The sequence below is a fragment of the Pezoporus occidentalis genome, unplaced genomic scaffold, assembly GCF_034315485.1.
Source record: "Pezoporus occidentalis ecotype Australia unplaced genomic scaffold, CSIRO_AGI_Poc_V1 ctg14, whole genome shotgun sequence".
NCBI classification, from domain to species: Eukaryota; Metazoa; Chordata; class Aves; order Psittaciformes; family Psittacidae; genus Pezoporus; species Pezoporus occidentalis.
Window position 1 is genome coordinate 3,685,767 of NW_026913209.1, and position 22,116 is coordinate 3,707,882.

Consider the following 22,116-nt stretch of genomic DNA (forward strand, 5'->3'; position numbering starts at 1 on the left):
ATCTTTATATTTGAAAGTTTAACTTAAACACAGCCTTGCAATTCACTTTTCTAACTGTATGTTTGTATCCTTGGACAAGCAATAGTGTTTTCTCATCAGCTCCCTATCTCAAAACACGTCAGGGCTGGGAAGCACATGCCAATGCTCTCTCCAGTGTGTTCCAGTTCTCTTGCTGAATAGATCACCCATCAGACTGTCCTTTACACTTTTGAATTGTTTTTTCCAGTGCCGTCAGCTTTCTAAAATGTGCCACACTGTCATACCTATTCCAGATGCCTTAACAGGTTGCAGAGGAGCAGCTCCATTTGGGCAGGAGAGAGAAGCAAGGAAAAGTGGTAAGAAAAACAGGATCAGAAATAAGAAGGTCATAGTTTCTTTTTCACCAGTTCCTGCACCTTAAAGTTGCTTCAGGCCCTGGAGAAGCTGTTCATGGTGAGGCCATACCATCGGAAGCACAGTGAAAGGACTATCTGAGGATTATCAAAGCCCTGCTGCAGTGTAGTTGTCTCACACAGCTAACCTAAAATAACATGGCATGAGCATGGTCAAAATGGAAAGGAAACATCTGTTTCTCCTTTTTATGTTAGTGACAATCCATTTGTTAGCTTTAGAATAGCACAGGCTGTCCCACTGATAACAGCCCGGGCTCTGGCTGTTCAGCTTGGGCAGGTAAACGGGGAACTGAGGAGCAGACCAAGAACAGATAACATGCGGGGCTGTCCCAAAGAGGATGAACACCAAGCTGAAATCCTTTTCTTTACCACTTTCCTTCAGTATTAATAAGGAAGATTCTTCTAAACCTGGTGTAACTGTATGGATGCACACCAATTAGCTGATCACCAGCTGAAGCCCAAGGAGGACTGCAATCTAACCATAACCATGCCCTTTAGGGGCTGGCACTGTGTGTGCCGCTTCTCAGTCTTCCTTTTCTAAATACTACTGACTATTGATTGAAGCAAAAGTCATTGAAGCAAATGGACAGATTTCCAGGGGCTTCAAAGAAATGAGATCAGGTCAGAACATCTCTATCACTGGTTAGCTTTCTAGCAGTGAAGAGAAGGGACTTGGCTTTATTTTCAGTAGTATAAATTTTAGCACGTAGCTAACATCAATGAAATTAGGAGGCAATAAGTATAACCTCACTTGTAGCCATCCTACACTTTCCTTTCCTTATTGAAATAGGCTGTCTTGCTGTCTGTTGTCAGAAGATAACGTAGAGTAAGAATTTCACAAGTTAAATACATAAAAGGTTACATGCTGCCTTGATCACACATTTGTTTTTGTGGAAAATTGGCATATAGCTAGGTTAGATGTCTTTATTAGTAGTGCCAAAAAGCCCGTAGGAAAGAGGAGGCAGATAAACAAATTGTGAAAGTGCTGCTGATGCAGATTAGTGGAAGGCTGGCTAACTGCTTTTTAAAAGCATTTTGTTCTGATGTACAGCTTTGCCTGTACACACATCACGGTGACATCCCAGGCTTAAACCAAATACATACAATACTTTATTTAATTTTCCTTTTAAAATGTATTGATGTGAAGTCTGACATTTTTCCCATGGTTAATCATGAAACCAAGCAGTGTTTCTTGCAGTTCCCCGTACTTTACTCATGCAAAACACTCATCAGTTTAAACGGTATGATTAAGGGCAGCAGAGCTGGGGCCAAAAAAGGAGGCATGCAAAGGGAAAATAGATGTCTCCAATAACTTCGATTGGAATATGGAACCTTCCACTTAAAATCTGGTTTAAATCAGGAGCTCCTGAAACTTATTACCACAGAAAAGAGGGGTTCTCTGGTGCAGGCCCCAGTGTTGAGACTTGCAGACCCTCAGCAGCCCCGCAAGTGTACATGGCATTGCTTAGTCACTAGGTTGCTCTGCACCACTAAAAGATGATGACACCATCTGCTTTGCAAACCTAGAGAGGGATTGATCCCAGCCTGCGCAGTTAAGTACCCAAGGGAAGCACATATAGGTGGGAAGTAGCTATGTGATGGTCCGTATGAACTGAGGTCATTTACTCTGGGATACACGTGAACCAACGTTCCGTGCACAGCCAGTGCTGACATCATGACAGGGGCAACATGGGCTGAATTTGCTCACTGCTGCACAACCTGTACCCCGAGGGCTCCAAGGAGAACCCTGGAGGTGCCCAGGTCTTGTCCTCTCAGGGTAAGGCTTCAGCATCAGCCTGGCGCAGACACCTGCCGGGCCCAGCAGCCGAGTGCTCCCGAGTGCAGCGTACAGTCCCCCAGGGTCCCCCGGTGTCTCGTGTAGGGAGACAGCCGTCCCTCCTGCCCCCGGGCTGGGGGAGTCTGGCCGGGAAGGATGGGGGGAAGGAGGGAGGGAGGGAGGGGAGAGGGAAGGAGGGAGGGAGGGAGGGAAGGAAGGAGGCGCCCCCTCCCTCCTTCCCCCCGCCGCGCACCCGGGCTCCTGCGATGTGGTGAGTCACAGGCAGGTCAGGACCGCGCCGGAGGGGCGGAGGGAGCCGAGGGGACCGGCTGATTTACCGCTGGGAGCCGCCACCAGCGCGGCGGAGGCGCCGGAGGGAAGGGCGCGCAGAGCCGCTCCGCAGCCCAGGTGCCGGGCGGGAGGCCCCTGCTCTCCGGGGCGCGCAGCCCCAGCCGACACAGGTAGGGACGGCGTTGCGGTACTGGGATGCTGCGTCCGGGGGGGCGGAGGGGCCGCGGGGCGGACTGGCGAGGGCAGAGCGACGCGGGGTCGCGGAGGTACGCCCCGCCCCGCCCGCGCCGGGCAGGGTGAATGGGCGAGGAGTTCAGGAGGGAGGGAGCCAGCCCGCCCGCCGGGGTGCAGCGCTCGCCTCTCCGGGTGTCGTGCTGGCGTTCAGCGCGCTCCGCTCCGGTAAGGACCGAGGGGAGGACGCGGGAGCGGAGTGAGCCGGGGGAGGGGGTAGGACGGGGAGCGGCCCAGGTGCTGTGTTCTGCCCCGCCCGATAACTTCGAGGGAGCCCGGCGGCCGCCGCTGCCCTCCCCGGGGCAGGCAGGCGCAGCGCCGGGCGAGTGCCGCGGGGCAGGTGAGTCGCGGTGCGGGGCTGCCCCTGCGTGGCCGGGCTCCGCCGGATGCCCGCACCGCAGGACGGCCGCCCAGTCGCCGCCGCGGGCAGGGGCAGGACAGGGCGGGCGGAGCACGGCGAGCGCTCCAGGGCTGCTCTCGGCGGCGGCCGCGCTGGTTGAGCGCTCTGCGCTGCGCCCTTTCCTGCGGGAGCCTCCGCGGGCGCGGCGGGAGCGCGGAGCGGGGCCGGCGGCAGCAGCGCCCGCGGCTGTTTAGCGGGGCTTTCTGCAAGCGCGGCGGGGAAGTGCCCTCTCGTGAACGGTGGCTCCGAGGTGGAGGCTTGTGGTGGCCGGTCTGGCAGAGGCTGTGAGGCTGAGCTCTCGGGGTGAGCCCTCAGCATTCCCTGAGCTGGGGACTTGTACTTTGTGGCTGCATAGCGTTCGCAGCCTTCCTCGCACTCGTATTGCTGTTTGGCCTTTTTTCAAATATTTTCTTCCATTTTTAAAAGCATAATTTGCTTAAAATGGTAAATAACTTGCGCTATAGAATGGCATTCCACACTGTTTCTGTGTCAGCGTTAAACTAGGTGGTCTTTGGCTTTATAAATACTCGATGCACTCCTGAGAAATTGGAAGTTTGGCACATACGTCTTAAAATAGGACTTAATAATCAAGTGACAGCGATGTTTAACAAACTGTGCGTTTGTAACCTGTAGGAGGTTATTCAAGCTGCAACGCATGCTTTTCCCAAAGAACTTACGCCATATGCAGTAGTTCATTTGCTTTCATCCTACAGGTGCTTTTTGCATTGTCCGCAAAAAAAAAAAAAAAAAAAAAAAAAAAACAGCATGGTGATTTTTTTCCTCCTTTTTTTTTTTTTTTGAGATCTGAGAGGTTTGGATTCATAATCAGGCAAGATAAAGTGTCTCGCATGGTTCTCTAAGAGCTGGTTAAATGTTTACAGATCATACACTGCAAGAGCAAAAAGCCAGCCTTTGGCAGGAGCTGCACACTGAAAACAAAGTAAGTTAGAGAATGACTGTCTCGCTTGTTCTTTGTGTGCCCTAATCCTTCTTAGCACTGTCGGATTCTTTTTGTGACTGTCTTCTAATGCAAATTGAATCATTTGGAGAAAGGAATATTGTGTAAAACATTCATCTCTCTATTTACAGAAAAGGGAGTCAGCTTCTTTGCCTTTTTGGTGGGGAGGGAATGAATTGTCTTTTTTTTCCTATAGGGCTTTCTTGTCCTTCCTCCAAAGGATAAACACTGCATGGCAGTTCTTTACTGGTAAACTAAATTGCACATGTGGCTGGAGTGTGGTTCGTGGAGGTGCCGTTTGCTCCGGGGAGATGGCAGTGCAGCCTGTAGATGGCCGGGAGCACAGTGAGTCAGGGCAAGCCAGCCAGGAAGCCAAAATTCAGCAGAGGTTCAATGAACAGCTCATGAATGCAAAATTGAGTGGCAAACGTTGTCATCCCAGGACTGCCTTTCCCATCCTGATTTTCCTGCATTTATCGTTTTCTGGTACCTTAACTGATGACCTGTAACCTCCTCCTGCTGGTCCAATGCAATTGAAGGGGCCAGCCCACCTACTCTCATTCATTTGTGATCTGCAAGGAACTGCTTTGTGTTTTTCAACTTGGAGGAGAAATTCAAAGGCTGCTGCCTCCCAGATCTGGCTTCCAGGACTTCAGAGACCAACTGGCACAGCTGGCTGCGGTGCAGGAGCAGCAGCCTTGCCTTCACAGCCGCAAAGGGAACCTAATGCCAGCAGCATGCTGCACTGGGGTAGCCAACTAGCCAGAGCTATGGCGGTGGGAATCCCAGGCCTCAGGGTGATATGCTTTGTACCACAATTGCTTTGTGGTGGTGGTGTGTCTAGATTTCATTCACTTCAGGCGGAAAGCAAGGAGAGGTTCTGCATCTCCATGTGTGTTTGTGGATTATGTAGTGTAAGGAAGATCTTGCTTGGGCTCTCTCAGCACTACAAAAACACACATCATCTCAAGTGAGAAAGCAATAGGGTAGCTGAATAGTGTTCTACAAAACTACAAGAACACAAAACCCAGGAGGGAGTTCCAGGATCTGTTTAGTGCAAAAGAGAAGGAATGGGTTGCAGTGTGTGGTGTTTCAAACAAACCTTCCTAAGATTTTGGCTGGCAACCACACCTCCGTGGCTGGTTCCTATGAAACCATTGCATCCAGGCTTCTCACTTCCCTGTTGCTACCTCTCTGGCTGGCCTTTGGGCCGAAGTCACAATTTCATGTTTCACTAGGCTGTTACCCTCAGCGGAGCCATCAACCTGGGAATCTTGTCCACCATGGCCACAACCTGTGATTTTGCCTTCCACAAGAAGGCTGTAGCTGGTGATTAAACCCGTGCGGCTCCCCACTGACAGTCACACCACGTGGTCCTGAGCAGCACACCATCAGCAAGGAGGCAGGACCATGGCTCGGGGAAGACTCTGCAGATGGCACCTCTTTGCCATGGCCAAGCCATGCAGGTTCTCTCCTTGTAAAAATGTTGTGTTTCTCTTGGCAATGGTTCTAACAAATCTGTATATCATACATAGCGACTGATGCAAGCACTTTCGCAGAAGCCATTTTTAAATCAGTTTCCTTACCCAGGGGAAATGTAGTATAGACAGGGCCTTCAGGAAACAAATAATTAGGTGACCTTTTTCCCCCCAGAATATCAGGTCTGTTTTATGTAGAGCTGTTTGAAGTCACACAAATTCTCATTACTCTCCAAATCTCTAACCTTGCCTTGTTTAAGATACCTTTTAGGAAATCAAATCAGTGTTTCAATCTAATTTCCAAAGGCATTCAAACACATGGTATGTGTGCTAACTTGTTTCCTCTAGCATTAACAAATCTAGCAAATTGCCAAGCTATTTGCCTTCAGGAAAACTATGATGTCGTACAACTAGATAGAGGTGGGTTTTTTTCCTCCAATTTTAAACATTAGAAAAATAAAGGAGAGGTAAAGTTATCAGACCAAATTGGTCTAGGATATAACTCTTTTGAAGGAAACACTGTTCCCAAGTAGACTGCCAACTTTTTTGATCTGTTCTGAGACCTTTTAGTCATGCTGTGATCTTTTTCAGCCACTTGATGTGGCTGGATGGTGACTGAGTCCCCTTGGCTCAAATGGACTTTCCTTGAATTAGTTGTGATTGAGTATACCAAATAACAAAGTGGAGAATAGAAGTGGAGATGAAGAATTTGAGGTGTTTATAACCCTCATATTTTAAGGAGAAGCTGTGTGCAAGCAAGGAAGTGGTGAATGCCCTGAACCCTCTCTTCCACCTTTCCCTGTACACCAGTCTCCAGGGAAGCAAATGCCTCAGAGCGTTTCATTTTTCAAGCAGGTGTCAATAACAGAATAGTTTCTGTAATGCTGAGGAGTTTAATAAGCTCTAAATACTTAAACAGAATACTGGGTTTTTTTGCACCCCACAGCTCTATGATAGTCTTTTGTGCTTGTCCCAAGAAAATGAACATGCAACTGGCCTTTTGAATGGGAGGCAGCAGAAGGAATCTTGTTTGAATTCATGATAAATTTGGTCACAAATGCATGCAAAAGGAAAATTGCTGAATGCTTTCAGAAGATTTTCATTTTGCTCAAGTGTTCACGCTGTGGCCATCACCATGGTATTTGATAGCTATCCATTTTGTTGTGCGCATTGTAGCTTTAACCTCTCTCAGAAGGGTCACATCGGCATATCTTTATTCCTGTAGTCACAAAGAAATAACAATTTCTATGTAAGTTGCTTTCCTCTACCATAGCTCCTTCATTTTGACGTTTATCCAGCTAAATAGTATCAGAACCTTTTTGACATGTGCGGGTATCGTTTCTGTGAAGGCTCAGTGACCTAGCTTGATAAATTAAAAAAATCAGCAATATAACTAAATATGTGACAGTTATTGAAATTCATTCTTTGCATGAAGATACTTTCTTTCAAAAATATTGAGAATAGTAAGGGATTGCATCTGCAATTTGATTAAATCTGCAGTTGTTACCATTTGCCTTCTGAAAATTGATTCCCTCCCCTCCCTGTCCCCCAGCTTGACATGCTTATTGATTAAAAACTCTGCACTGGCCTAAGCCAGCACATATTTGTTAGTGTTTGTGTGCTTCCCATGCAAGTTTGGACAGGCCATGGAAGCCAACTCTATTCCTAAGCTATTGGAAATGGTAAGGTTCCTTAGCAATTGTTTTAAACTATATGATGACACATCTTTGAACCCCATTGTACAAAGGAAAAATACCTTCTGACAGGAGAGAGATTTCCTGTTTATGTGTGTGTTTGCTGGAATTTAGCCTTCCCTTGTGTGCTGGCTGAGTATTTTTACTTTTTTTTGTAATCCAAAATGGCAACATGGCAAGTCACCTTCAGAGTTTATTTTTTGGACAGGATACAGGTCTTTTATTTTCAAAATAGCATGGTGCTGGAGTTGATGATGAAGCAAGCATAGAGGCTTCACAGTTACACTTCTGCAGGCAGACTCACTTAATTGAGGCGGCACAGTTATAAAGATAGCTAGATTTAGGCCATAAGTAATTAACTTTTATTGACAATTTTATACAATGTAAGCTCTCCACTTCCCACACGGGAAGTTTTTTGCTTCAGCAGAAGATCTTTTAGCATAAGGATACGAAATTTGCCAAATGTATGATTTATTTTATAAAATGGTTAGAATCACAGCTTTGGTTGCGCTTTAAGTGAGTCTCATAAAAATCTGTCTGAGCAAAGAGGCCCAACAGGTGGCCTCCAGGCAAAAGCCCAACTGCAGGAGGATTGCATGCAGTACCTGAAGGGTCTTCAGCTGTGTAGACATGGGCAGGTGACCAAGGAATAAAGCATATATAATACCCCTGCCTCTCACTCTCTGGGGTGCCTAGGTTTGTGACATTATAGCTTGCCTCCACACCCTACATGCCATAGCTGAACCCCCTTCAGAAGGGAGGGATGGTGTTATGAGACTCAGAAAGGCATGTTGCCTGTAAATGCAGCGAGTCTGGACCACCCTGAATTTAGGCAGTAAAGTTATAGTTATTTATTAAATAGAGTGTTAAGGCTTCTGGTTTGCTTCAAATGATGCTCATTTTAAACAACTGTCTGGGACTGGGAGAAACCTGGACTAATGGACTGATTACACCAAGCATTTGTTAGGGCTGAGAGCCACATGGCCCTGGTGTGGGATGTCTGCGCCCAGCCCCAGCTGTGCCGCTGCTGCCCCTGCCCACATCTGGCAGAACATTGCCCATAGCTGAATTCCAGTCCCTCTATCACCCACCACAGTGGCTCGGACCTACAACACATGTGGATCTTAAGCAACTTCTTGCTTTTTATACCTCCTTCTGTGGTTGTGCTACTTGGCCGGTAGGAACCGTGAGCAACACTGTGGCCTCGCAGTCGTCCCTGGGAGTTCTGCCACTGACTCTCCATGGATGCTGGGTTTAACTCTGCCTTTAGGTGTGTTTGCACAGTATTGGCAAAAAGATTTCCTCTCCTTCAGCTTTAATAGGAGATTGAAGCATCTTTTTCCACATGAAATTTTTCTCATTAGTATTTTATAAATTGATAATTCCTGCAGGAATTATTTATTTTTGTGGAAACAGAAGTCCTTTCTGAGCATGTCTAAAGAGCAGATGAAAATAATTACCAGCTACAGATAGAATTCCAAACTTACTTATTTTCCCCTTATTTTGGTATAAAATATTTGTTTCTTTGTTTAGTTTTTAGTGTGTTTGAGCTGGATGCTGAACCTCACCATTCATTTACTTTTTTTCCTTATTGAAACTATTCTAGCTAGCATGGTTTCAGTCTTGGTAGAGGTCTGCTCTGCCATGAGAATGTCTGGAGACATACATGTTATTTTGTCTGTAGCATGAGTAAGAATGCTTTTTGGATTGTTTGGGCCAGTCTAAATCACTAGAATTTCAGGACCATTAGAGATACTTACTAAGTCACTGTGGTTGGCTTCTCCCCCACTCACACCCTGACCATGGATGATCCTATGAGGATAAAGGTAGAAGGTTTCCAAGTAATCCTAGCTTTTAAGAAAATTCCCAAATCTGTGGGTTGTCCCACATGCATGACTAGGGAAGAGCATGTTTTGCTCCATAAGATGAAATAACTTCACAAGCTTCACCTGTTTTCAGATATGTGTTGGGTTAACTGAGGCTTGGATTTCTCTGTAAGACTTACGCAGCCAAAATTGTGTTAGGATTTATGTTATGGAAACTGTATATCCTTTTATCTGTTATTATATATCTCCATATCTGTTATGGGTATTATTATATCATTTTAATGTGTCTTCGTGACATGTTTCTTCTCATCCAGAAATACCAGATTCTCTTAGTTAGGTCTGAGAAAGCAGGATAAAGCAGAGAGGCATCTTTGCTGAAGACAGTGAAAGGTGTTGGTAATTGAATTCATGTCAAAAGTTGATTAATTGCTCTTTCCTAATGTTGCTGAAAGTGTTAAATGAATTGCTGGAGTTATAGTCAGTTTTTCTGTCTACTTCTAGAAAATGGGTACTCATTTTAAATGTTGTATATTACCATCCTGCAAAACCTTTGCTTAAACTCTAGGTTTATTGCTTTTGCTCTTTGGATTAGAGGCTTATCTTTTTCTGTTAATACTTGGTATTCAGTATCATTCTTATAAATGCCCAAAGCTGCAGTAAAAAATAAATAATAAAAAGAAAAATAAAATCACAATATTAATAATGCATTAAAGAGTCGGTAGAAATCAAACAGTATTGGACTCCAGTGAAGCAGTGAGCCACTGTGGAGCTCCCTATGAGGTTAGGGAGAAAATACATCTGCAGCAGAGAAAATAATCCAAATTTCACTCTGAAAAATGTGTTTGCCTTCCATTCAAATCAGTGAAAAATGTTGTGCGTGTTTGAAGATGCAGTTTAACCCACAGTAGATGACAGAAAACTTTATCTTAACTGTTGTTTAACCCCTCTGATAAAGAAAAAACTTTGGCATTCACTTTGCTGTTGCCTTCCCGTATGTGCTCAAGGCCAGAGTACTGCATGATAATGAATTTTATCCTTGTTTAAGTTTGCAGTGCTTCCAAATATTAAATGGAGTGTTCCCTCAGCCAGGATGCAGGTGCCTTTAGTTAAACTCAGGGTATCTGGATCACCTTCAGTGGAAATTATGCAAGTGCTGAGAACAGGTACAGGATCCACAGTAGTACTATGGCTTTATTTCTATGCTTTCCTTTGTTTTCCTTATTTCATAGTATTTAGTGTTTATTAAGTATATTGTAATCTGAATCTGAAATTCCCAAATGTCTGGTTTTCCTGGTATTGCAAGCACTGGCCTTACATACGCATCACCAGAGAACATGACACAGTGGCAGAATTTCACTGTATCATTTTGCCTTCCCAGAGGATTAAATAGCAACTTCTCTGGGGTTGTCCTCTCCTCTGACATTGTCTAGAGCTTGCCACATTGCCACCTTGGCTCATTGGTCAGATTTCCACAATGGGAAAATCCTATCGAAGATACTCATCATAGGAACCTTACTATAACTTTTTGAACTATTCTATGAAATTTAATATTGATTCTGTTCATGCTTCAGAACTGCAGTGTGTTAAAATCCCATTACATTTTATTTTCCATTAAATCCCATAGAATTCAGTTACTATTCTTTATATCGAATTCCATTGGATTTTTTCCCTTATTATTCCAACCTTATGTATACAAAAGAGATGGATTGCAATGCATGTCCGTTTGTGAGAAGGGGATGATTCTCTCCCTCTCCTGGTTATATTCAGACAGATTTGACCAACGGCAGTTATCATTTTTCCTGGATAGCTATGGCAGGCTATGTGAGAGGAGGAGCTCTGAATGCAGAGCGTGCTTGTAGCTGCTGGGAGAGATGAGAGCCAGGCAGGAGGGTAGGTAAAGTCATCACAGTGCACATAAAATCACAGAAATCATTAATGACCTTCTAATTGCAGAACTGAATCCCACGGAAAACACCGTGCAACATCATTATCAGTCAGAAGGACTGTTTACCAGTTCTCTGGAGTTTTCTTTCCTTCTGAAAACACATTTACGAAAATAAGTACGTGTTTGTTCTTCAGATGTAAGCTGCCATGATAAAATCAGCTGGGGGAGAGCTCAGAGACATCTTTGCTGCTTCCTGAAAATTACCGTGTGTTTTCTTTTCCTTTGTTTGTTTTCAAATCAAGAGGTTTTCATATAGCATGCTTTGAAAGAACTCCTTTTATGCAAATAATACCGCACTTCTTTTGTAAACTAAACACAAGGTGGGCCAACCTCTGCCTGCAGATAAGCACCCATGGCTTCCAAAGTTCCCCGAACTGCAGCAGGAGGGCTTCCTGCTTATCTCAGGAGCCTACGAACCCGAAATCCCTGTAGGGCACTAAAACAAGGTAACAGCCAGTGAATTGTTTTCACAGTACAAAAAGCCTTTCAGGAAGCAGCAAGGAGCAATAAGAGATGGCTAAAGAATAAGAAAGTACCACTTTCCCATCTGGAAAAGGCAAATCTAAAGGTAGGTTATTTACTAAGACCTCCATCACATGCTATTAATAGGGGTAAAAGCCCATCAGTCAAATATTTGACTAGGCATGGTTTATAGGGATTTCAAAGACATATGAAAAGATAATGCCTGTGTCCATTAGCTAGTTACTTGGAAATGCAGTGTAGGTTAATTCAGTCTTTCTTTAAAGAGTAATGATTATCTTCATTAACAATATATAAGATTTTTAAAGATTCACTCTTCTGCACCTATCATCCCTGTTAAGTTATGCCTTCTACATCTCAGTATTTACCTTGTATCATCTATTGCTCATTTTAAATGAGGTAATATTGAGATTCTGTCATGTCAACAGATCTTCTGCCTTTCAGGCTGTTTTAAGCACCCCGTTTTCTAGTCCTTAGTCAGCTCAACTATCGCAGAAATCAATGAGGATATTGTTTGCATGAAGACTGTGGAGTCAAGTCTTGGAAAAGGTGGCAGCTTCACAGTAAAGGAATGTAACTTACACTGACAAACCTTAGGTCCAAGACCAGGCTTTTGTGTGACAGTCCAGTTGCATAAGAGTTTAGATCTGCCACACTGTCATCCGCAACAGCTGGATCTTGTTCAAATTTAAATTGCTCAAGTGAGTAATTATTAATGGCATGAGTAGTCCAGTTTTTTAACTGAACAGGACATACCTGGTGGTAATATTTTAAGGAGGAGCAGGTGTGTAAAAGAATGTGTTGAATTAAGTGGTATCAACTGCTTAACAAAAACCTCATGCTCAGAAGCAATTGTAATATACAGTTGTACATTAAATGATGTTTCCAATTTTATCACTGCCATTTTATTTTCCTTCTGGGTAAGCAGACCAAGCTTAAAATTATGGGTAACATCCAGACAGGCTGCTTTGGCATCTAAAATAGGGTTTAGAGTGAGTTCAGGGCATAAGTCCAAGAAAGGGATCCAGAAAGCTAACACTTCCTAGCCATGAAGCTCTCAGGTGCTTAGATTAACTGGTGTCTGGGCTTTGTGCTGAATATTCCTTGGATCTCACCTGTGCTTGAGTTCCACAGGAGAAAAAAATCACGTGGAGCAGTAAGAGGCCCTCGGTCCTGGCTGGGTTACAGCTCCCAGTTAAGCTCGCTTGCAGTGCCCAGACAGGGTGGAGCCAGCCACCACAGACGGGTCCCACTGCTGACAGACAACCTCTAGTCCCATCCTCAATCCTCTCTTTTCCTGCTGGCCTACTCTGCTCTAAGGCTTGGGGACCACTTTGCCTGGGAGGATTCACATCCCTGCCTTCCACTGTTTGTCTGCATGTTCCCACCAGGACAGGAGGAGAAAAGCAAGGAATGGCCATCAGAGTGGGATGCTGGATCTCTCATGGCAGGAGGGTGCAAGCATGGGCTGCCTACACCCCAGGGAGGGCAGGTGGCAGAGAGGGGCAAAGCCAAGCCAGGTGGCAGAGAGGGGCAAAGCCAAGCCCTAATCTCAGGTTTAGATCTTTAGCCAACCTGTTCTTGTGGGGGTGAAGATCATGGTTTCAAATCATCCTTTTTATGGCAAGCACTGTCCTACAGCTCAGCCTTGCTATGTTGTGCCTGTTGTAAACACCAGCACTAAGCCCTTCATATTTTGGAGGTGTTTTGTAAGAGTAAGCTAATTTATCCTCATGTCACCCCTATGAGAAAGGTAAATACTGTCTGAAGTTTGGAAACAGACTCTTTGCTTATCTCACAAACTCCTTGAATCCGGCTCCAGATTTCCAAGGGAGACACTCCAGGATCTGAACAAGTCCAAACCCTGGTACCAGGCCCTGTACAAACGAGAACCCCAGCCGGTTGCACGTTTAAGTTCCTCTGGTCTCCCCAGGATGAGGGGAGGGGACAGGCTGAAAGGAAGTAAATGAAGCAGCTGAAAAATACGTTCAGAAGGAAAAAGCCAAGGCCCTATTAGCATGTAAAATCTCAGGCTGCTCAGCCATCCCTGAGCACCTTCTTCAAACTGTCGAGCTTTTCAGCATCTCTTGAAGGTCAGCATGATATTTCAGGCTAAAAGCTGTGGCTGACAGACCCTCACTGAGGGACATCTGCCAAAAAACAGGAGCTGAGGCTGCTCCAGATCAGCCACTCTGCTGATTGCAGCTGTGACACCGTTGCCTCTGGTGAGAGCCAGGATGTCAGATAGGCTGGTCCCAGGCCATTTCGGGATTTATGAACACCAATACCGTAAAGTCCTTGGAAGCAGATCATGAATCACAGGTTCACAGCACAGCAGCAGTCATGCCAATGAGCCATCATTAACTCAGTTTCTAAACTGAGTGAAAGTAGGGCATCAGTTAAAGTGCATTGCAATAATGTAAACTTGCAGTGACAAAAGCGAGGTCAGCATTAAAAGAAAAGGTCATAACCTCCTAACCAAACACAGATGGGAAATGAACACTATCCTTCACATTGCTCCTCTTTGATTATCAAAAAGCGGCTATGAAGCTAAGTAGACCATCAGGTTACTAACTTTGATATCAGGTAAAGGATGTGTTCTGCTAAGCTAAGGCATAAATACAGACTTGCTTTTATTTGCTGGTTTACAAACAGAATCTATTCATCTTTATTTGTGGCTGCTCTGAGAGTTTGCACTGCTTTTTTTACTTGGGGCACAGACCACCAAGTTAGTTTGCATAGAGGCAGTTAGTGTTTGGCAGGGGAAGTTATCTCAAACACAGTACTACATGATCATGGTTATACTGATTGTGGAGCCAGCTTGGGCATGGAAAGGGTGCAGCCTACTTTCTAGCACTAAATGTAATACATGTGGACAAATCACAGTATCAGGCCAGCGGGCTGTGCCAGGCCACACTTGTTCAGCAGCCTCATAAAAGCTCCTGGATGCAAGGAGGAGGCTTGGAGGCAGCCTAAAGGTGTCTGTGCAGGTGCACAAACGGACCTTTTCCCAGTTTCTCCTTTACCTGGATAAGCCACCCCCAACAGGCTGCTGAGTAAAAGAGAGCTGACAGTCTCACTCCAGCCCTTGGGTGAACTCTCAGTCAAGGAGCCTAGCTCATGTGTACAGATGAGCTGCTTTCACTGGGGCTCTGCGTGAAGTTTGACCGTGACATTTCATCTTCATGAACAATATATCAAACAGGGCAGCAGCAACCTACTGGAAATCCTTGACCCTAGGTTTTGTCACCAATTTTCCTTGTGGCTCTTGGAGACACATTGACTGAGAAGGGTGAAGTCATGGCACCCCGTGGTATGCTTTATGTGCGCCCGTGGAGCTGAAAAGCCACTGCCTGAGGCTGTCCTGCTTGCTCTTTCAGAGGAAAAAACAGAGCCAGCACAATTTCTTTTGCTTAATATCGTAGGTGTCGGTACCACACCTGGAAGGAATTCAGGGACTTACTGGGTTTTAGTTGCTGTTATTATTATATTTATTGTATTTACTATGTCATCAGAAGAAAACTGGATAATTTGGTATGCATATAGATCCTTTGGTACAGTTCTTATGTAATTTATCGTCACCATCTATTGATGCACAGAACTTGTTATATAAAAAAAAAACCAACATAAAAGAGATTAATGCTTGCCTATGAAGAGTTATTGTCTCAGGGACTCCTAAGAACCATTATCACCAAATGACAATTAAACTGCAGGAAATGCCCTGCATCAAGATTGTTCATAATTGCTGTTGGAACATTTAGATCAAATCTGTATGCTGTCTTGGTTACTCATGGGTATCTGCCTTTTAATCTTTTTCATTTTATGACCCATGCTATTCCTTTAATTATCACAGTATGGAAAGCTATTAGCTTTACAAGACAGGAAAGGTTTCCAAGATCTGCTCTGCATTTCAATACAAGAATTCCGGTAGATGGATATTATAACCAAAAAGCATAAAGTAGAAAATCTAAGTAAGTGCTGAGAGTAGTTAAGGGATTGAGCTAAAACTTGTGCTCGCAGCCAGGTTTGCCAACTTGGCTCTTCACGAAAGGAGGAGCTACATTCCAAGGAAATTACACTGTCCCCATTCCATACTGGCAACCACAAAATGCTCAGATTCATGCAAAAAGTTGATCAACAAGATTGACTCAGAAGTACAAGAAAACTTCTTTTTCCTACTGTGAGGTGTACTTGCATCTTTACCTGAGCTTGTGTGACTTCCTCTGTGAACCAGGCCACATGTCTGCATTTGTCTCAACTAGCTAAATTCGGTAAAGGTCTTTGCATTGTTTATGCATTGAGAATATATTAAGTGATTAATTAGTCTGCCCAAACAGACAAAAAAATGGGAGGGAATTAGTGAATTGGGTTAGTGTATTCACTAACCTGAAGCAGAAGACCAGCGTTACCCTGTGTTACTGGTCATGACATGTAAAATAACAAGCACAGCATGTTATTCTACACACACACACACCCACCCAGCCAGCTCCTTTTCTACTTGGACTGAATAAGATGTTCCCATATCAGTTGTCAGACTGAATTATTTGCTGCAGGTACCAAGCTTACTGCTAGAACTGGATTTATTTTATTACCAGTGTAGTGATAATGGGCCACAATAGCATCAAAAGTATTTTCTTAATGAATGTCCACAATTGCTGACTTGCATTTCAGATGAATGGAGTGGATCAATACTGTTGTGTTGTTCAAAGTTCACTTTCTATTTTCCTGCCACACAATATAATATTTTCACTAAACAATAGAGTAATAATAAAGTCCTCCCATCCTTATACATGCAGATGTGGAAAGCTGTCCTCCTGTGTTTAAAGATCCAAATCCATCTGGAAATATAAGCATGAAAAAAAAAAAAAAGAAGGACCTACCTTATTGTGGGTATTTCCTCCCTGTTCTTCAATTATTCTTTGTGTATTTTGAACTTCTTTTTTGGTTCCTGTTCTTTGTGGAATTGATTTCTCAGCCCTTAGAATGAGTACCGCTTCCTCACATGAGAAATTTCCCTCAATCACAACAAATGCTATATACCAGCTTTTAAATTAGCCTTTTTGAGCAATCTATAGCTCTTGATCTGATCCACTCATTTGTAATATAGTGGTGTTTGCTGAGGCTCATTATGAAAGAGCCTGTAGCACCATTGTAGCCCATGACAGCAGAAGATGATTAAATAAATCCAGTTGTGCTACAGACCCAAGACATGAGTTAGCTTCAACATGTTAAGGTCTGAAGCAAGTTTCAAAGAAAACACTCTGTGCTTCATTGCAGTGCAGGACACCTACAGAAAATTAATTCTAAATGAGTATAAGAATAAAATATTCTCCACTGAGAAGGATGGGTTAGTGTTCTTGTGCTTTAATGCCTGGTAAAAATAAACCTGGCAGACAGTGAAAATGCTTCAGTTGGTAGCTGCTGCAAATTTCAACAGTATGTTGGACCCTGTAATGGACCATATATATTAAAGAGTATATTTTATGCAGGGAGAATTTGGATTCTTTTTTCATGTTTGAATGTTGTAAGAAAAGGATTACAGATCATTTGAACATGCTAATGAAAGCAATTTCTTCTGACACACCACTGCACTGAATATGCAAGGGACTTAATTAATGGTAGACCCTCCAGAAATTGCCTAGGCTCTGTCCTGCCCTCCAGTTCTTCACCATCAGCCATCTGCACACACACTTACCTCTCGGAGTACCGTAGAAAGCTCTCAGTACTTTTACGAATGAATTCATGACCTAAATCACAGCTACTAAGTCCTGTGACTCTGTTCACTGGGAAAATGCATCATGTTAATGTATGTACCATGCTGCAAAATAATTATGTTCCCACTCTAGTCAGCATGAGTACCCTAAACTAGAGTTGAAACTAGTGCTGAAGACAAGGGAACATAGATTTGAACTCAGATTAGCCATTTGAAATCAAGTTGTGGATCATTTTTATGTTTGTTGCTCACTTAGTCTCTCAAATTTCCTTGTTCTCTCTGTTATTTTAACTAAAATTAGCTAATTCAGGCTAGCAGTTCTGGCTTAAGAACATTTTTAATCTGTGGACGTAGAGAATATGTGCAATTAGTAATTGAAAAGTCTGATGAAGACACGTCCACTGTGGGCTTAGTGTGTTGAAGCTAATGCCAGTGCCGTGACAGATTTGCAACAACAGATTAAACTGGATGGATGGAGCTGTTATCATCTCGCCTTCTCATTTGCCCTGTCCCGTTAAATGATGCTGCTGTCTCCATGGCAGGGCCACTGATCCACAGGGAATCAGGTCCTGAACTGGCACAGATTTCAGATCAGGGTAGAAAAGCAAACAACTTTCAGGAGCAGTTATCACTAGGGTTATCCTACATAAATTTGCCAGCATGAATCTGTCAGAGCCCAAAGTAGCAAGATGTACTGTCCCACTGGAATAAATATAAAACTATACTATCACGTATTTCTTTGAAGAGGGAAAAGGCTACCATTTGCTGACAGTAGTGATTTTGAAATATAAAGTAATATGGCTCTGCTGTTACCTTACATAACTTGTCTGAGGACTAAATCTGTTATACAAACACGCTCTATGTGGGATATGCAGGACCCTGTCATTTCCTTTTCTGTAGTAAAACAAGGAAAAATGAAATGCCTCAAACTTAAAAATATGCCTTCATGTCAGTATGTTGTCTTGGCTTGTGCAGATCCATGGAGTGCTTTGTGATCAGAGTCAAATGGGACCTGAGTTGCTGAAATGAGGGCTAGGAAAACAAGCATGACTGTGTTTTCTGGCTTCATTGCATATGACAGCTTGAACATTATTCCACAGTAAGACCAGGCCTGACTTGTCAGTACAATGGCAAACAGTGTGAAAGAGAGACAGGATGTTCAATATTTACAAATTATCACCCAGGCCATAATTAGGGAGAATGAAACTTGTCGGGAAAAGTTTGCCATTAGGAAGCCGTTAATGGTGCACAAACACTCAAGACCAAGCCTGGTGGGAAGCATCAGCCATAGGACTTGATGTTGCCAAGCACAGTAATATGACACATCATTAGTAGCCACTTGCAATGGTTGACCAAAATCCATTTTCTCATCAGTTACACAAGCTACTGTCTGCTGAGGGATGGAAAAATGAGCACATCATGACACAGGCTTTGAAAATATCTCTTACAAAAGGAATAATCCATCCACAGCTATTGCTTGCTGATAGTTATCACAGGCCAAAGCTTGCAAGTCTTCTGTAGACACATGAAAGACACACTGACACACAAGTCAGGGGAAGGTCACAAAAGAATGAACAGCATCCATCATTCAAACCAGCTACAGAAACAAAGGGATTACTTGTTTTCCTTCTGAAAGTGATAGGCAGCAGCTAGTTCTTTGACCTGTACTCAAAAAGTATATTTGTAGCCTAAGTATTTGGGGTTTAATTCAGCAGAATTCTAGGTGCTTAAGTTCGCTAAAACTGCATTTGAATATGTGCTAAGGAGAACTGGGATTGTTGAAGAGAGGTGAGACTGAATTTTTAACTTTCCCTAGTTCTCCTTTACTTCAGGAGGCATTCAGGTAAAGTATGTTTGCAATGACCTGGTATGGAGGTTACAAAAAAGCAGCTCTGCACTGGAGGTTGCAGCAGTGCAATAGAGAAAGACCCTGGGGTCAAACTGAGGTAAAAATAGGCACCAAACGTCATGGGAATCTTACTGAGGAACAGTGGAGTTCAAATGGTGTGAGCACTGTGAAAAAACAAATACCTAAAAAAAGGAGTTGCATATTGTACTTTTCACATAACTCCTTTGTTCTGCCGAAGCTATAAATGTCTCACGGTTAGAACACGTGCCTTCTGATTTCAGGCATCTAGAGGAAAGATTCAAAGTGTGTTGGCGACAGGCATTGTGAGGAACCATCTTCCCTAGAGCTGCCTATAAATATGAGCCTGAGCTTCCCATAGGTGCAAATCAGCAGATTTCTGTCTGGGAAGATGCTGGAAATGCTTCAAAAGCATACAAAGGAAGACACAACGTTGGAGCTCAAATATGAGAGCAAAGATGACTTGTTTTTCATTTATTGCTCATATTTTCCTTCCTGAGGTGGTGAAATACAGTACCTATTATTCCTGGCATCCTTTGTGTTACACTGAGTCCCACCCTTGCTCTTACTGTTAGGCTTTTTGGTTCCAATATCCTGCTGAAGGATTCTAAGGAGGAATTTTCTGTCTCCAGAGCACAGTTTCAAACCAGTACTGTTTCACCAAGTGCAGGCAGAGTAGCCTATCTGAGGATACTGGCCTCACATCCCAAGATGTGGTTTGAGGGAAAGAATAAGTCAAGATGGTATTTCTGGCACTAAATGTCTCTGTAGTGCACACTGGCATTTGCTGTTGGACAGCTAGGGATATTCTTTCTTGGATACTGAAACAATGGGGAGGATTGTAAATTTGAAGACCAAGGGGCATACTGGGTGGAAAATCTATTTGGGAACACATTAAAGCAGGAGCATAGTCCACAATACACTGCAACAATGTAAGTGTCTGTCAGGTAACCTTGCCTCCTTTTTCCTGTGTTGATCATCAGCCTCATCTAACTATTGTCCCACCTACTGTTTTCTCTCTCCACCGCAGTCCCACCTTTGTTATGTGGGTTTAAACTTGTTGCAGTAAGTGATATGCCTGCCTCCACATTGTGTCAGAAATGGAGCACTTTTGGAATTCTCTTCTTGATCTAGTGTTTGTCAGAACTCGTTGGCTTGTCAGAGTTGAATCTGCAAGAACGCATCAGTTGTAGCAGTTTTCTTGGGTAGAAGTGCTGGCTGAAGGAGGCAGACAGTCACAGCAGGCTCCCGCTCCCCCCACTGCGGGGACCTTCCCTGGCTGGCATTCCCTGGGAAAGCAGGGATGTGAACCTGGTTGTTCTTGGATCCGGTGTGACTTCTGGGTGTTTCACACAAACTTTGAAAGCTCTTGGTTGCATCTCAGTGCGGAGCAGGAAAAGTTCTGTACCAGTAAGAAATTTCAGAGGATGAAAACTGCCCTGTACAATACAGAGGTCACTGCTCTGGGGCTATTTTCTAATTAGAGCAGTCTCCCAGCTCTTTTTTATTGCTGTTTTATTTTCTTTTTATCTTAAATCCAATTTTGATTTGTTTCCAGGATTCTGTTATCACTAATATCAGAAAATGTTGTTGATTTAAAGGAAGATCTTCATTTCTCAGTAGCAGAAGTGTGACTTGTTCTTACCAGCTAATACTTGCAAATAGCCCGATTTTCCGATTTTTATCCCCAGCTCTCAATCATTATTCTTATCAGATAACAGGGAAGAAGAACAATTCTTTGTTTCCAAAGCCTATTATTTTGTGTAATTAATGAGGTAATCCACAGAAAGAGTTCTATGGACACTGAAATAAAATATGACAAGGCAGGAAGGAGAAATATTATATTGATGGACTGTTTTAAGCAGTCTTGTGAAAACGCTGAATTTACACACAGCTGAAACAGCTCTGGTCTGTAGTCATATTTTCATTTTTCGTAGCCTTAATGAGGTAAAAAGTCAGTACATATTCCTTTTATTAGTTTGTCATTTTGAAGGTTGTCTATTTTAAATCCTTTCAGTAATCATAAGTATTTTTTTATTAGCCGCAATTGCTTAACTATAGGCAAACTAGAAGTGTTTTGCAAAAGTATGTGGTCATATTGCTGTTAGAAAGTATAATTGTTTTCTCCATGGAGCATCTAAATTTGGCTTAAGAACTGTGTCATGGCACTAACAGAAAACGTCTGGTGTGACACGGCATAGTGTGGACACTGCCAAAACGCTCATAACCACAGTTCATTTAATTGATCTTTGGAGGGGGTGAAATATCACACTAGTCATCTGCCTTTGGTTTTTCAAGCCACATCAAACAATTGTGTGGAGAAGTAAAAAAAAAGAAAGAAAAATGCTAGGTTGTTTGATTTCATCAGTTAATGGCTGTAGGTCACTTGATATCCCTTTGTTTACAATACAGTGATAACGCCTGTATCTTGTAAAGGTTCACCAGAGTGACTTACTGCTGTGGTACGAGACCTAAAATAAAACTTGTACATGTCAGGCACCACATGATGCATAAAATATTCTAATATATTACAAAACCTTGTCAACACTAGGGAAAATGGCTATTCCAAGAAGTAGATCTGGCTGAAAAAAACATTCTTTTTTCCAAACTGGGCCCTCATGAAAGACAGTGATTTGGGATTTCAGGGGAGAGAGAGGAGGGTTTCTTCCTTTGGTCTGGTGGAAAAAAATCTCTTACTTGGTTAATCAAAAATGTCAGCAGAATAAAGAAGCCCACTTCCAGCTCAAATCTTCACATAATTTTGTGTCTTTTCTATTTATCATTTTTGAGCAGCTACACTAAGAACAAGCTCAGCCCCTTGAGGAACGTGCCAAATGTCTTAAATCTGCACACCAAAGTGCTACAACTGCTTTGTGTGCAGTTGTGTCCTGAGTGTCCTGAGCAGCTTTGCTTTTAGCTACCTGTGCACCATCCTGTTCTAAACCCTATCAGTCATCTGGTTCATTGCCAGTATGGAAGCAGTCATCTCTCTTCTGCTGTTGTACAACACACAGAGGGGTTTTGCAAAATTTATTGTAAGAAAATCCTTCTGTGGATTGTTCTA

General features: G+C 43.3%; 1 protein-coding gene across 3 annotated transcripts in view; it reads left to right on the forward strand.

Annotated features, from left to right (window-relative positions):
- The first annotated feature begins 2,446 nt into the window (after nt 1-2,446).
- Nucleotides 2,447-22,116, forward strand: part of MET (MET proto-oncogene, receptor tyrosine kinase) — a 90,958-nt gene continuing 71,288 nt past the window's right edge. Inside the window, exons 1-2 of one of the 3 annotated variants that reach the window (XM_062609611.1) lie at nt 2,499-2,630; nt 3,894-4,031. In XM_062609611.1, coding sequence (XP_062465595.1) covers nt 3,963-4,031 — 69 coding nt within the window. In that variant the 5' untranslated portion in view covers nt 2,499-2,630; nt 3,894-3,962. Of the gene's footprint in view, nt 2,631-3,893; nt 4,032-10,854; nt 10,938-22,116 lie in introns of those variants that run through there. The other 2 variants (XM_062609612.1, XM_062609613.1) reach the window with 2 other exon arrangements.